Source organism: Halichoerus grypus, chromosome 6 (genome assembly GCF_964656455.1).
Source record: "Halichoerus grypus chromosome 6, mHalGry1.hap1.1, whole genome shotgun sequence".
Classification (NCBI taxonomy): Eukaryota; Metazoa; Chordata; class Mammalia; order Carnivora; family Phocidae; genus Halichoerus; species Halichoerus grypus.
This window is the reverse complement of record NC_135717.1, coordinates 93,406,833-93,420,109: the sequence shown is the minus strand read 5'-3', so window position 1 is coordinate 93,420,109 and position 13,277 is coordinate 93,406,833. Positions and strand designations below refer to the sequence as shown.

General features: G+C 37.0%; 1 protein-coding gene across 24 annotated transcripts in view; it reads right to left on the bottom strand.

Moving 5' to 3' along the window:
• Window positions 1–1,994: 1,994 nt before the first annotated feature.
• Window positions 1,995–13,277, bottom strand: part of PLEKHA5 (pleckstrin homology domain containing A5) — a 238,832-nt gene continuing 227,549 nt past the window's right edge. For 14 of the 24 annotated variants that reach the window (XM_078075676.1, XM_078075681.1, XM_078075685.1 and 11 more), the window contains 6 exons: window positions 10,314–10,523; window positions 9,276–9,416; window positions 8,757–8,881; window positions 6,883–7,028; window positions 4,917–5,022; window positions 1,995–2,871 (listed from right to left, as the gene is read on the bottom strand). In XM_078075676.1, the coding sequence (XP_077931802.1) occupies window positions 4,928–5,022; window positions 6,883–7,028; window positions 8,757–8,881; window positions 9,276–9,416; window positions 10,314–10,523 (717 nt within the window). In that variant the 3' untranslated portion in view covers window positions 1,995–2,871; window positions 4,917–4,927. Of the gene's footprint in view, window positions 2,872–4,916; window positions 5,023–6,882; window positions 7,032–8,756; window positions 8,882–9,275; window positions 9,417–10,313; window positions 10,524–13,277 lie in introns of all 24 variants that reach the window. The other 10 variants (XM_078075675.1, XM_078075680.1, XM_078075683.1 and 7 more) reach the window with 1 other exon arrangement.

Here is a 13,277-nt window from a genome sequence, read left to right as displayed (position 1 = left end):
GAGTCCGATGCGGGGCTCAATCCCAGGACCCTGGGATCACGACCTGAGCCGAAGGCAGACGCTTAACGACTGAGCCACCCAGGCGCCCCGACTGTCTTTTTTTTTTAAAAAAGGTTTTATTTATTTGAGAGAAAGAGAGAGAGCACAAGCAGGGGTAGTGGCAGGCAGAGGGAGAAGCAGACTCCCCTCTGAGTGAGGAGCCCCACGTGGGGCTCGATCCCAGGACCCTGGGATCATGACCTGAGCTGAAGGCAGACGCTTAACCGACTGAGCCACCCAGGAGCCCCAGACCGTGAACTTTCTATAAACTGGGGGCAGGGGCATGTGGGGGACTTGGGCGTGATGTCTGAGTAACCAACCCAACAGGGACACGCATTAAACTTTGGAGCTTGCTTCCATGCTGGAAAGGTGGCGCCCATAACAACCCTGCATTTGGAGTAATGGCCTTTCCTGCTTGTCTGCCGCCCTCCTTACTCTAAGTCTCCATACTTCCTGGGCTCTCTGCACACCTGTCCAATAAGACAGCAGGAGTTGAGTAAGGTGAGCTTTAGGTGAGATAGAGAGTATTCATCTAGTTCACAGTTTTGGAGAATAGTTCCTTTTGCTATATTCTGTAACAAGTACCCGTGCTGACCTATTGTTTGCAAGTATGGGATTTTCATCTGGCTTTCTGAAATGTTGACCCGAGTTACAACTACTCTATACTGTTTTTTCCAAACTCCCTAGGCTTCTAGCTATTCCAGTATGGGACATTCTTCCTTTTTGAAAGTTCAAAAAAATGTTGTGTTTAAGCCAAAGTAACACACACCACACATACACAACAGACTTAAAAAGCCTCACCAAAAAAACCCAAGGAAAAACCAAAGAACAACAGTCACTCTCCCTGCAACACACTGACTGGAAGATCTGTAACAATAACCATATGGTGACTAGAGGGAAATAATAATCTGTAGCCTATTTCCTTTGGAAGACTTTGGCATGATGTCTTCAGATAAAGGCAGTATGCATAAACTTGTTTATGTGGATACAGTGAACTGAACACTCTCCTTCCATCTTAACCTCTCTTCTCATTCACCTCCTACAATATAGACTGTATCTATTTGCATTTCATTTTCTGTGTTTCTGTTTGGAGCAGATGAATTTTTATACATCTGCATTTTGAATTAAATCTAAATCCTCTTTACTATAGCATGGGAAAAAAAAAAAAAGACTGACCAGTGCCAATTTAGTTTCAGCCATTTCATATAGGAATCCAAAAGCATCAAATTTCCTTGTACTCTGGGAACAATATATAGCATGAACAAAAGGTTATAGAGGAAAGAAATGTAATTGATTCTGAAGAGCGTGAACATCTGCTAAGAATGTATTGTAAGAGAAAATGATCTCTGAGGGTCCTACTTCTGACGATGAAACGGTTTCTAGTTCCCCATGTCAGAGAAGTAACCCTCTGCTCCACACACCCCTCTTCAAGCCCAATCCACTGAGCGGAGAAAGCAGATGTTTGAAGCTAGCTTCCACAACACAAATAGAAATAAGTGTGGAAGACTTTGAGAAATGAAACCAGCCCGATAGTTTTCAGCTGATGGCCTCCAAGGAAATGTGAAAAAAAACTATGTTCTGGTCCAAATTCTGTCATTAAATATAATGTGACTCTGGGCCACTAAATAGATCTCCCTGGGCCTCAAGTTCCTTGAGCTCTCACATGGGAGAGCGGCCTGGATGGCAGAGAAGGTCTTTTTATGATGTTGTCTACAATGGTAAGATTAACAGACTACTGTTTCATCGAGAAGTCCCTTGAGTCTCAGACTTTCCATTTATTTTAATTAACTTATTTTTTCAAAGATTTATTTTTCTCAAGTAATCTCTACACCCAATGTGGGGCTTGAACTCACAACCCTGAGATCAAGAGTCACATGCTCTACTCACTGAGCCAGCCAGGCGCCCCACAGACTTTCCACTTTATATGGGAAGAGCAAAAATTCTAACACAAGTGATTTAAGAACATCAACATTTATTTAACATGATAAAAAAGAAATGAGATATGAACATTTGCATTTAAACAATAGTAAGTAGCCTTTAATACTTACATGTGCTCATTGTATAATATATACACAATGAACATAATTACATTTGTACACAAACTAAGTACTGGATTTGAAAACCTGCTTATTGCTGTACACATCTATCCCAATTGAAGTATAAGCCCAGTCCTTCAAAATACCTACATTTTAAATTGTATTTTTAATAAGAAAAAGTTAGCGGTAACATTTGTGTTTAAGCTGACAAGAGTGTGGCAGTAACTGCTGACACTGCAATCTGACTGAGAAATAATTATAGCAGAAAACAGGACGTACTTCACTTAGCAATAATAAAATGGCACATTTTAAATATATATATAAAATTTTTACAAATCAAGTGTGAAACAAAGCATTGCAGTAGCCAAAATGGGAAGAAAAAAAAAATAAAAAAGGAAAACAAGCTTCATTGGAAATAATAACTAAATTTATGTACTGAAAAAGCAAAAAGAAATATAAATCCACCTAAACTTTAGAAACATCAAAATCTGGAAATCAGCAACTAAGTAAGATCTGGCTGTAGACCGCACATTAAAAAAGCACCTTTACTTATGTGCTCTGAAATCATAGCAGCAAGCTGGTGTCAGAACAACAACCTTGAGATTATGGAGTGTACATATGAGCCATTAAAGCTGTTTGGAATAAACATTTTCCAGAAGTGATAAAATGATGCTCTGTGGCCAAAAGCATCAGAACTATGAATTTCATAGATTTAAAATATACTGTACAATATCTTCTCACATTGCTGAAGGTCCATGTCTTTAGTTTTGAATGGTTTCAACAGGAGTCAGTATAGCTGAAAAATAAAGACAGGGAAAATTACTTGACACCTGCAAAATTAATGAGTGACAATTTCCTAAAGTAATTGAGGGCAGTGTTCTATAACAACGGAACTGACAAGCATGGCCACGAAAATCCTAAGACATAATACAATGGAAGGACCTTTTCTTGTCATTTCATAGGTTTAATTCACAAAGCCAAGAATGCAATTAAATAACAATTCAGAATAAAAAAAAAAGTAACCAAATTTGTGGCTCAATCCAAAAGATCAACAAAATGAGCAAAGATTTGCGTAACTTTGCTAAGATATATACTAAGCTGCCTATGCAGCAGCGTCATTTATAAACCTTTCCAAAGGTTTATATAAACCTGCCAAAAAGACTAAGTCAGCGAGATGACATACACACAGTGAGAAGACAGAAAGTAATACCGCTTTGAGTGCCACTAGCTATTCCAGGTGGCTGTGTGCCAGAAGTCTAGAAAATATCCGGCAATAACTGGACGCCATTCCAATATGTCATGCCACTGGCTCTTAGAGTGAAAGTAAAACGAAACAAAATCCAATAATAACAACTTAAGGAACCTGGAAATGTACTTGAGTTTTAACTGAACATACTCTTTATTGTCAGACAACATTCTTTATTATCATTGGTCTGTGTACAAAGAATGGTAACCTGTTTATTGAACCAAAAGATAATGAGACTGGATTTTAATGTACACTTCTCCACTAAGACGGACAGAGGCCATCTATCAAGTCCTTGCACAAGACGAATGAGATAAGCATGCTGACTATTCCTATTCTGGTATTTTTCTGTCACTAGCGGCCACTGTCACTTCAAAACACAGTCAGTTAAAAGTTTAAATGCCTGAGTGACAGAGGCAAGACACAGGTAAGACTATAACAAACGGTGGTTTGTAACTCCAGAAAGGATGTCAATCCTGCATAAATACCAACTGACAAACAAAGGCCTCTTCTAGGCTCTATGTAGACATAATCTTAAATAAAAGTTACAAATATGACAAGACAGACATAAATCCTTCCAGATGAACAAAAGGACACAGGTTACAGTTGCTACAAAAAGGTATGAATGGAAGAAGATTCTAGAAAATAAGCACTACTGGATAAGTCAATTTAGTATTTGTACTAATTTATTTTGAGAATCTAAAAGTCAAAGAATGTTAGCAACAATGTTTGTAATATCTCTATGTATTTTTGCTGCTTATAATTGTTTAACAGAAACTGGTGGTAACCCTAAAGCATACAATATTCCTAGATCTGATAGATGGTATGAGAAAAAAATGCAGAAAAAGGCATAAATGACTCCATATCTCAGTTTTCCTGAAAAGTAAAAAAAAGAGTATATATCTACAAGTCCAAAACTGCAAGAAAAATTTAGCATTTTTCTATAAAATTGTTAAAAGACCTTAGGAAATTATTCTTAGGTCTTAGACTGTGGTCCAAGGAACAATGTTCAAGTAAGGATTCCTCCTTTCCCCGGCCCCACCCACAGCTTTTTTAGTAGTGACCTCCCTTACTTAAAAAAAATTAATTATTTCAAAATAATTTCTGATAGATCTTAACGACTCCATGTAGCTGGCCGTACCACAAACACTCCTTTGTACTTTAAGATAATTAACAGACTCCCCATGCGGTAGACATGTCTCACGAACTGTAAAAAACATTACTTGATCAACATGTAATCGCTTCCACAGAATTCTCAGATCTGACTATGGAAAGGAATGCTAAGTGGGAGCACAGCTGCAAAACACCGTGAGGCTTGTCTTGGCACAGGCCATCCGCTCTTCGTTTTGCTGTTTTTATGGACGATGAAATAAGAGACAGAGAAATTTTGTCACGTAGCAAATCACTGGAAGGGCTGATGATGTTGGAGATCTGAGTGATTGGCCATGGCCCAAATACACAGCCTCCTTGCCCTGCCAGCGATCCCTAACGCACAGTCCAGGATCAATCTCAAGTTTTTGTTCACCAAACCAACGAGTGAATAGAACTCCAGTTAAAAACTCAAGTTCAAGCACAAATGCAAAGGGTAACGGACGTACTTTTTCCGAGACTACACACACATGAAATGAGATCCCTCTGTGAGCTGCGGCTGAGTAGCTGGAACGGGCGATGCTGAGGACTCAGGAGACGGGGACAGACTTTGCACTAAAACACACCAAGAGAATGCAAGAAGGTAAACATCTTTAGGACACATCTGGAGAAGGAAATCTGGACGCTGTGATCCCATAAAATAAGAACATGCTTCAGGAAGGAATTAATAGTTGTATCTGGGTTCTTTGAAATTGACAATTATTATTTAGCATGAAATGTCTCTTGAAGACTGTTTAAAAATTCTTCTTCCTCCTATACCTTAAGCTTAGACATTGTACACAATGTTTTATGTCAACTGTACCTCCACAAAATTGGAAAAGAAAATTCTTGTCATCCCCCCCCTCTTTTTTTTGGCTTTGAGGTTAATTTTTAGGTGTCTACCTATGAATCACTCCTGTTGGGTCTCACTTTTTAAAAATTAATTAATTAAAACAATTTTTTTAAAAGTACGCTCTACCTAACATGGGGCTTGAACTCACAACCCTGAGATCAAGAGTCCCATGCTCTACTGGCTGAGCCAGCCGGGCGCTTCTGGGTCTCACTTTTAAAAGCCTTTCTAGTTCCATGCAGCTAAATACCATCGATAGTTTAAATGTTGTGATTTTAATACACCCACACACTTTATGCTGTTGTGCCAAAACAAAAACAGAAAGTGGTCATTGATAATTAAAAAAAAAGGGAGAATTCCTGTGCATAATGCCTTATAAATGAGAGAGGCAAAAGAAAAGACAGTGCTTAATATCTTTTACAAGGAAACACGACTTATCACATAAATTTGCATGTTATATGTATATAAGCTATAGAGAATACTGCCAGAATCCCATGTTCTTCCTAAGAACAGTCCCAAATAATTGAATTTCACTGTATTTGCCCTTTTGCAAAATGATGGGGAGGAGGGTCAAAGTAGGGAGGATTACTATTTTTTAAAAAGATTTTATTTATTTGAGAGACAGCGAGAGAGAGAGAGAGTGTGTGCACAAGCAGGGGGAGGAGCAGACTCCCTGCTGAGTGGGGATCCCGAGCGGGACTCGATCCCAGGATCCTGGGATCATGACCTGAGCTGAAGGTAGACACTTAACCCACTGAGCCACCCAGGTACCCCAGGAGGGAGGATTATTAAGAATGGTTTTTTGCTTATTGGACTATGAGAAGCAATGCTGATAATGTGCACTAGTTTTATGATCCCTCATCCCCATCCCTTCCCAAATATCATAAAGAAAAAAAGAGAAAATCAAATCTGTGAAGGAAAAAAAAAACCCCTGAAAGTAGCATAGACATTTTTGTTATTTTATTTTTTAGTTAAAAAAAAAAAATTATTTTTAGAGAGGGAGGGAGGGTGAGGGGACAGGCAGAGGGAGAGGGAGAATCTTAAGCATGCTCCATGCCCAGCACAGAGCACACGAGGCTCGATCTCATAACCCTGAGACCATGAGTTGACCCGAAATCAAGAGTCAGTCAGTTGCTTAACCGACTGAGCCACCCAGGAGCCCCTATCTTCTGACGTGCTATGGATCACGATCTTCTATCAAAGAAAAACCCAGATGTGGATTATAGCAGTGGCTAAACAAACCTATACTAGTTTAGGTATTAAATCTTCTACAGTTCCCAAAGTGGTAGGTTTGTGACTATTCTGAGAATCCAGCCTCAGAGAAACAGGTACATTTTCCAAGTTCTGGAAGATCTTTTTAGAAAAAATTTATGGTATATGTGTTAAGGTTAAGATGAAGAAAGAGTGAGAGAGAGAGAAGGAAGTGATCCCCAAGCCAGCACACTCTGTGGATCTAGGCCGAGGTCCCCTTTCCATCCTTTCCAGAAGTGGCATCCTTCCTGAAGGTGCATGTGGGAAGGCAAAATATGAATTCAGAGGTTCAGAGGAAACCCCAGGGAGAAAAGTATGAAATGTGTAATATCTACCTGCCATCGTTTGATTTCCTCTAGAAGCCTCAGGAGTTTGTTCATAAGAAACAATAGTTTCTTCCTGCTCATGAATATTGTCCTTTATATTCTCTTCAGGGTGGCTTTCTGCTTTATGATTTATGATCTGTATCTCATCTTGAGGGCTACTGAAAATAGATTGATATTTTACAACTTGTTATTAAAAAATACAGTAAAATTTTTTCTTCCAATTTATCATTGTGAAAATGTTTAACCACACACAGAAGATGCCACGATCTATAGCTAGTAACTGCTAACATTTTACTTGTAATCTCTTTTCTCCCCCCTTTATAGAAATTTTTAAACATAAAAAAACGAGAGCATTATAATAATACATGAAACCTGTGCACTCAGCTAATCCACGTTTTACCAATCTTGTTTCACCTAAACTCCCAGTCTCCTACTCTCCAAATTATTTTAAAGCAGATTCCAGACATATCATTCGATCTATAAACACTTCAGTTTGTATTTATAATATCTTAATGTCATCAAATATCCAGTCAGTGCTCAAATTTTCTTGATTGCCTCATTATAGCATTTTATAGTTATCGGTTTCAAGCAGATCTGAAGTCTATGTATTGTATTTGCCTGAGAAGTTTCTTAAAATTAACTTTAATCTAAAATAACCCATCCCACACATCCTTTTTATTCTTTGCCACTTAGGTGAAAGAACCTGGTTTATCCGTTCTACATAGTTTACCACATTCTGTATTTTGATGATTATATTCCTCTTATTTTTCATAAACTGATAAGGACTTTGAGGCTTGATCAGATTTAGATTTTAGGGGGAAAGGTAATATATTTCATTAGGTGGGGTTCATGCACAGAACAGGTTGTTTCTTTTCGTGATGTTAAAAATGATCAGTGAGTTCAAAGTTTCTTGACCCACTCACTACAAAGTTCCCTGTCAGATCTTCAGCTTTTCCAGCCATTGAGGAATATTGTTCAAATCCTTTATTTCATTAGGGTTAGCAAAACAGTGATATTCTCAGTCTTTCATTCCTTATTGAATGAAATTCTTCTAAAAAGAAAAATATTTCCTCGAAAACTTTTTGGCTGCAGTTTATTTGGGAAAGGCAAGATAAACACTTGACTCTTTGCCTTTATGTAAAAGGTTTTGGAATAAGAAGTCAATTCCTTACCATTGTCCAAAGTGGCCAACAAACTATTTTTTTTTGTTGTTGGGTCATGAAACTCACAGATTTTTAACATACTAGATGTGTTTTAATCTATGCCTATTAACAAAACAGCAGGTTTTTTTTTCTTATCAGCTATTGCAAAAGTTTTTCAAACTCTATCTTGCTATTCATTGAAGAAATAAAGGCATTCTAAGTAACATTAAATCACAACATTTCTTTTTTCCAGCTCTGGTAATTTTTCTAATGAAGGGTGGGACTGAGGACATACACATAAGAAGGCCAGTTAAGAAATACAGCTAAAAAATAAATAGTGTATCACACTAGCTTTTGGAATACTTCAGATACCTTGGATTTCTGATGTCTCTATACGGTCCATCATGCAGGCAATGCTGAGGTGCTGATTTTGATACAGCTTATGTATCTTTCTATGCTTTTTAAAGGTCCTTACTGAATTCCTAGGTGCCAAGCATTGTGTTAAGTGCTATACCTGTGTTTTCTTAATCATCGCAACACATTCGTGATATAGACACTATTATTATCCCATTTTTACAAGTAAGGAACCTGCAGTTTAGGGAGTAAGTTGCTCAAGATCCTACATTTCTTAAGTAGCAAAGCTGGGACAGGAATCCAAGACTTTTTGACTCCGAAGTTCCCCATTCTTAACTGTTACATAATTTTGGGAGTGATTCCTTTGTCACTTTCCCTAATTGTTACCTGTATGAAACATCCTCGGGCATTTTCTCTTGGTTTCCCTCTTTATCCATCACTTCCTCCGAACTTACTCCATTTGGTTCAGGTTTGAAAAGTGTTTGGGAAAAAATGTCCTCAGTTTTTTTAAACTGTAGAATAAGAAGAAAAATGATTCAAAAAAGAAGTTTGTTAAAAAATGATACCCTGTCAAATAGTTACTGAAATACATCTTTAGATTCAAGTATATGAAAAATATCTGCCTAGAGGGACGATGCACATTGCTAATAGCTAGCAGCTCTGGGATATAAGATTCTTTAATTGGGGTTAACAGTAATTTATTCTAGCCTTGATTATGTTTTAAATGTTCAATTAACCCATTTTTTGATGCTGAATACATCACTCAAGTTAAACAAAACCTATCATTTCACTTAGACTTATGGTCTCTGCAATGAAATGAAACGTAATTATTTTCAACCTTACCACTTGATCTAATCTTCAGAAATCTACCCCTGTGGAATATCTGTTCTAAAATAATCTCTCTACCTCTTTGCTGAAATCCGTATTTTGAGGTTCTGCTTCTTTCAGTTGAACAATTTCTGCTGCGGGAGTTTCATGGTTTGGCTTTACATCATTTTCTTTAATGACGGTATCCAATTCCTTAATGTTATCATCCCTTCTTCGAGTCTGTCCAAAAGATACATAGCAGAGATTCATACCACAAAGCCATGTACGGTTCTGGATAGCACCTGTTAGTTTTCACTCACAAGGAGGTTTCCTTATGAAAACCAACAGAGGAAAAAAAAAATATATATATATATCAGTATTCCACACATTTTTTTCTCATCTCTTTTAATCATCCATCCTGTAATTTGTAGAATGTGTAATTATTCAACTGTTAATCTGCTGGATCTTTAGTAGCAGTGCCCGCCAGCTCTTGATTAGATGGCAAGGGGATTTCTAGGAAGGAAGAGCAACACTTTCAGCTGATACATGCGTACTAACAGGGACAACCAGACAGAAGCCACTCAAACAGGCTCCCTAGTCTGCTATCTCTATTTATGAATTGGGGTAACAAACAAATCATAAGAAATGGAATGGTATCACTTTACAAGGGTGGGGTTGGGATGTGATGAACAGTAGACTGAGAACTTTTATGTAGAAGCTCTCTCCTACTACAATTTAGGTCATGTTAAATTAGGACACAGAGTAATACACATTTTATTGGAGGGGGAATTGGGGACTATCTTGGCATTTCACAGTTGCTGAAAGCACTTTTATCTGCTTAGTATCTCTGTGAAGTCGATGGGATGGGCTATACCGTCATCTGATTTACAGCAGGGAAGAGTGAGTCCACAACTGGGACAAGGACACCCAACAAGTAACATAGCTCTGACTTTTTGAGTTCCGGGCTATTTCCATTTGATTAAGCTGTCTTAGCTTATTATTATGGGAATTAAATAATATAAAGTAACTATCCATACTGTAGACATTTTTGAAAATCCATCAATCATGTAACTCCATGATCCCGAGTCAAGTGACATTAGATTTACACAGAAGAATGATTAAATGCAATAGATATACCTGGGTAATCCTGAATGGATTATCCCTGAAACCTGAAGGACTCTGTAAGGGTGACTGGTCTAAAGCACCAATAACATTTAATCCTTTTTTCTTTTCCCTCAAGCATGCTTGTTGATGTCTCCTTATTCTTTCCATTTGCTCTTCCACAGTCATCCTAGGTCGGGTACTTTCAGCCAAACAGAGCTGTTCCACTGCACTTCTGGGCCTTTCCTTTAAGTTAAACATAGACATATGAATACAAGGATGCAGAATAACTTCTGAAAAGTATGTTGGAATAAAAAATGTTCTAAAATGCATTCATTTTGTTCTCTAAGTCAAAAGTAGAGGTTTGTTAACACCAGAAAGGCAAACTGTTTTATCCTTCACAAGTATTTGGTGATGCATGGTCACTGTAACAGGAAATTGTATAAAACTCAAACTAGGAAGCGGCACAGCTTCTAAATATAAGAGATTTATTTTATTTTTTAAAAATTTTCCCCAAGATTTTATCTTTAAGTACTCTCTACACCCAACATGGGGCTCGAACTTATAACCCCGAGATCAAGAGTTGCATGCTCTGCCAACTGAGACAGCCAGGCACCCCAGAGATTTATTTTAATGAAAATGTGATGTTTTAAGTCACACATTTACTGTGAAAAGACCTGTAGAGAAAAATCCTTAGTTCGTGATCAATAACAGAACTATAAAAATATTATTTTCCATAAATCAGATGGTTTTATTCAAAAGCTTTATATATATATGACCCATTTTTATGGTTTACTGAAGGGTTTAAAAACATTAGTCACATTAAATAACCAATTCTTACTTCTTACTTTCTTATTAAAGATGTAAAACAATATTGGTATAAAATGCAAAATAAGAACTTCAATATTAGTCATAAGCAAATTTTAGCTTATTTTATATCATAGAACATTTAAAGATTAAACATATGCTAGAATCTATGGCACAGAATCCATCGGTTTCTTTATGTCTCTGGTCTGAGTTGGCAGGGACTGACTGTGAGACACTGGTGACGCTGCTTGCTTTTGAAAAAACCCAGGGTGGAGTAAGCACTTCGTGATGAAGCAGTGTATCAGGCAAACCCTCGAAGATCTGTTCGCACTCCCGCAATCTGAAAAACGCCTGCAGGGAAGGAGCTATAGCTCTAGAGCCATTTTCTTTTTTTTCTTTCTTTCTTAATAATGATTTTCTTTTTTTTTTAAAAAGATTTTATTTATTTATTTGAGAGAGAGAGCGCACACGTGAGAGCACAAGCAGGGGGAGGGGCAGAGGGAGAAGCAGGTTCCCCACTGAGCAGGGAGCCCCACACGGGGCTCAATCCCGGGACCCTGGGATCATGACCTGGGTCGAAGGCAGATGCTTAACTGACAGCCACCCGGGCACCCCAACTAGAGCCATTTTCAATTGTATAGAATAAATATCTTAAAGAGCTCAAGTAAAAACTAAAAGGGAGAGGAAAATGAAAAGCCTTAATGTGCAGAAGTGATAGTGATTCTCTTTTATATGTAAAATAAAACACATTTGCTTTGGAAAACAAAACACCAAAAAACCAAAAAAACTATTAAAAAAAAAGCAAATTCTAGATACAGATTGGGAATTGGCTACTATAGCATCCCTTTCCTTTTGTTTTTATTTTGGATTTTATTAAGTTTCTTATTTTATCCTTTTATTTTTAGTAACTACAAACATGTAGCCTTCCTTGCTTTTCTACTCTTATGCAAAAATGTCACACTGCAACTTCCTTTTCCAAGTTGTCATATAGTAAATATCTACTGTTTTTAAATGCCAAATATTGTTAATTTTTAGATATTTTTCTCCAGCGATAACTGGAAAAGAGTATCTCACTGCAGTTTTAGTATTTATAAATTATTATGGCGTTGAACAATTATCATATATATTTTCCATAAAGAAACTCTTAAAAATAACTGACATATATTCATTCCTCATATATTATGGAACTTGTCTGTTATATTCCAAGTATTTTATTTTATTTTATTTTTTTTTTTTTTAAAGATTTTTTTTTTTTTTTTTTTTTATTTATTTGACAGAGAGAGAGACAGCGAGAGCAGGAACACAAGCAGGGGGAGTGGGAGAGGGAGAAGCAGGCTTCCTGCCGAGCAGGGAGCCCGATGTGGGACTCGATCCCAGGACCCTGGGATCACGACCTGAGCCGAAGGCAGACGCTTAACGACTGAGCCACCCAGGCGCCCCTATATTCCAAGTATTTTAATCTAGCACTGATTTTGCTTATAAAGGTCTTTCCTGTACCAATATTATATAAGTGTAGTCTTCCATACTTTTCCTTCCTGTACTTGGTTATGTACAATTTTCTACTACTTAAGATAGTTATGTACTAAAAAAAGATAGTTATAGAATACAAAATCCACTAATATCTTTCTTCTTCATCTCAACACACATTTTAACTTTTTTTTAATGTAAGCTCTACACCCAATGTGGGCCTTGAACTCATGACTACGAGATCAAGAGTTGCATGTTCTACTGACCGAACCAGCCAGGCATCCCTTAACATGCATTTTTATTTTAAATTTTATTTTATTTTTTTAAGATTTTATTTTTAAGTAATTTCTACACCCAACATGGGGCTTGAACTCAAAACCCTGAGATAAAGAGTTGCATGCTCTTCCAACTGAGCCAACCTTTTTCTGTTTATTTTAGCATTATAATTTCCAAAGAAAACAGCCTTTCAATCAGTAAAAAAAATGCCTAACTATGAACAAATGATACTATTATAAAACCATGACTGCTAATGGTAATACTGATATATAGAAATTCATTAATTTTTATTCTACAATAATTATCTTTCTAGGTCTTTATAATTTTGTACTAATTAAAAATATATTTCTTGTATATAAATTTGTCAGATGTTTTGGGCATATATTTTGTAGCTGTAGTTTAGTATCTTTCAAGAATAACCATAGATCTTATCATTTGTAGTACTTTTTA